The sequence below is a fragment of the Suncus etruscus genome, chromosome 8 (assembly GCF_024139225.1).
Source record: "Suncus etruscus isolate mSunEtr1 chromosome 8, mSunEtr1.pri.cur, whole genome shotgun sequence".
NCBI classification, from domain to species: Eukaryota; Metazoa; Chordata; class Mammalia; order Eulipotyphla; family Soricidae; genus Suncus; species Suncus etruscus.
The window spans coordinates 35,687,864-35,690,056 of NC_064855.1; the positions used below are offsets into that span (position 1 = coordinate 35,687,864).

General features: G+C 40.9%; 1 gene segment (V, D, J or C); it reads right to left on the minus strand.

The window, feature by feature from the left end:
- Nucleotides 1-477: 477 nt before the first annotated feature.
- LOC126015902 (immunoglobulin heavy variable 1-46-like) lies at nucleotides 478-907 on the minus strand. The segment is given in 2 exon segments: nucleotides 478-794; nucleotides 874-907. Coding segments are annotated over 2 exon segments (351 nt in total).
- Between the last annotated feature and the right edge of the window lie 1,286 nt (nucleotides 908-2,193).

The window sequence follows — 2,193 nt, forward strand, 5'->3', positions numbered from 1 at the left end:
TTGGTTACTTTGCTAAAATATAGGAAGTTCCAGTGCACAGTACAAGAAAGTATGAAAGAAAACATGTGATCTAGGTAAAGGCTATTGTTATCTTGGCTATTGCTGAAATATTGAGAGATATACTATCATTTTTCATCGAAAAGAGGATGAGCATATTTCAGAGTATGGGTAAAACACTTGTCTTGAACATTGCCAGCACAGGATCAATCCCCAGAATTTATATGAATTCCCAAATCACCTAGGAGTAATACCCAAGTGAAGACTCAGGAGTAAACCTGAGATCACCTGGTGTGGCCTAATAAAAAACAAAAATAAATGAATGAAAGTTCATTAAAATCCTTCAGCTAGAGAAGCCCTGCCTATGTCTCAGACCCTGACTCTGCTGGAGGAAGTCAGCAGTATTAGCTTCCCCGTCTTCTCCTCGCCCAGAACAGCTGCATCTCCCTTGGGTTTCTGACATGCTCAGGATATGAATTGTCACATTGTGTCTCTCGTACAGTAGTAAGTGGCAGTGTCCTCAAACCTCAGATTGCTCAGTTCCATATGGGCTGTGCTGGTGGACTTGTCTGCGGTGAGGGTGACTCTGCCCTGGAACTTCGGTGCATAGCCTGTACCACCACTGTTGGTGTTTACATATCCTATCCACTCAAGCCCTTGTCCAGGACGCTGCTGCACCCAGTGCATCGCATAACTGGTGAAAGTATATCCAGATGCCTTGCAGGAGATCTTCACTGATGTCCCAGGTTTCCTCACTTCGGCCCCAGACTGAACCAGCTGCACCTGGGAGTGCACACCTGTGGACAGATACAGGAGTCAAGGGACTTTCCTGATTGGACCTAGTTCTCATCTCATTCCAAGGGACTGTGCACTTACCTGTGGCCACTGAGAGCGGAAGACGATTTTCCATGTCCAGTTCATGCTGAGGGCCACTTGAGTGAAGAGACCAGTACACTTGTGATGTCCTCAGATACAAATGTTTCCATACTTTATTTAGTAGACTTCAGCTTATTTCCATATTCATGAGGGAGAAGAATTTATAAATGGAGTTCATCAACACAACAAGAACCACATAGAACGCTCAAGAATAACTCACAAGTGCTTAGAACTCAATTCTCAAGTTTCATGAGCCCATACATTGTTCTTGGACTCTGCAGTAGAAAATCTCACACTGGAAAACTAGGATGACAAGACATGCTACTCTCAGAGAATGCTCTGACAGGGTCTGATGTCAGAGGCTATGATATGAAATTTTACATCAGGAATTTGATATCAGAAGTTTGATGTAAGGGCCTGAGTGAGAGCACAGCAAAAGTGCATTTGCCTTGCATGCAGCCAACAAGGGAATAACCTGGGTTTGACCCCCTGGGTCCCATGTGGTCCATTGAGCCTTCCAGAAATGATTTCCGAGTGCAGTCAGGAGTAACTTTTAAGCAACCCCGGCTATGTCTCAAACACAAAAATAATACAATAAAATTTAAAAGTTTCATGTGAAACTTGTTGAATTAAATATCTACATGTTTTCGATTATTCCAATGAATCTGTCAAATTTGTCATAATTTTCCTTACTTTTCAGATTACCAGAAATTCTAGAAACAATATCTTAATGATTTTCATTACCTATTTTGTTGAGTAAACTCACCAGTAGAATAAAATATTGGGAAACTACTTAGCAGACCAACAAAGAAGTCCTCTCCTGGGTGCTTTTATCAGACATTATTCTTTGTAAACAGGAAACCCCAGAGCTTACTCAAACCCTCCCAGGTGTCTGAACTTGTATGAGTGGGGTACATGGGTTCTCAGCGCCCCCTACTGACCAGATCTGACCTGCAGTCCGATCATATTTTTTTCATGTTATGTGGTTTTATTTGAAGAAGAGAAAAGTAATAAACTGGGGTAAAAGTCTAATATGCCGAAAATGGGGGGAATCCTTCTAGAGGCTCTCATCGTCGGTTTGAAAGATGAAGGAGAAAAAGAAGGTGAAATACCCCAACAGTACAAAAAGAAGAGTCAAATATCCAGTGAGCACTTCAGTGATAACAATAAGCACCACAAAAAAAAGCCATGGTCTTGAGTTAAAAAACATGGCTGAGCACCTAAAGAAAGAAAAGAAAAGAAAAGAAAAGAAAAGAAAAGAAAAGAAAAGAAAAGAAAAGAAAAGAAAAGAAGAAAAAAAACAATATAAATATAAATGGG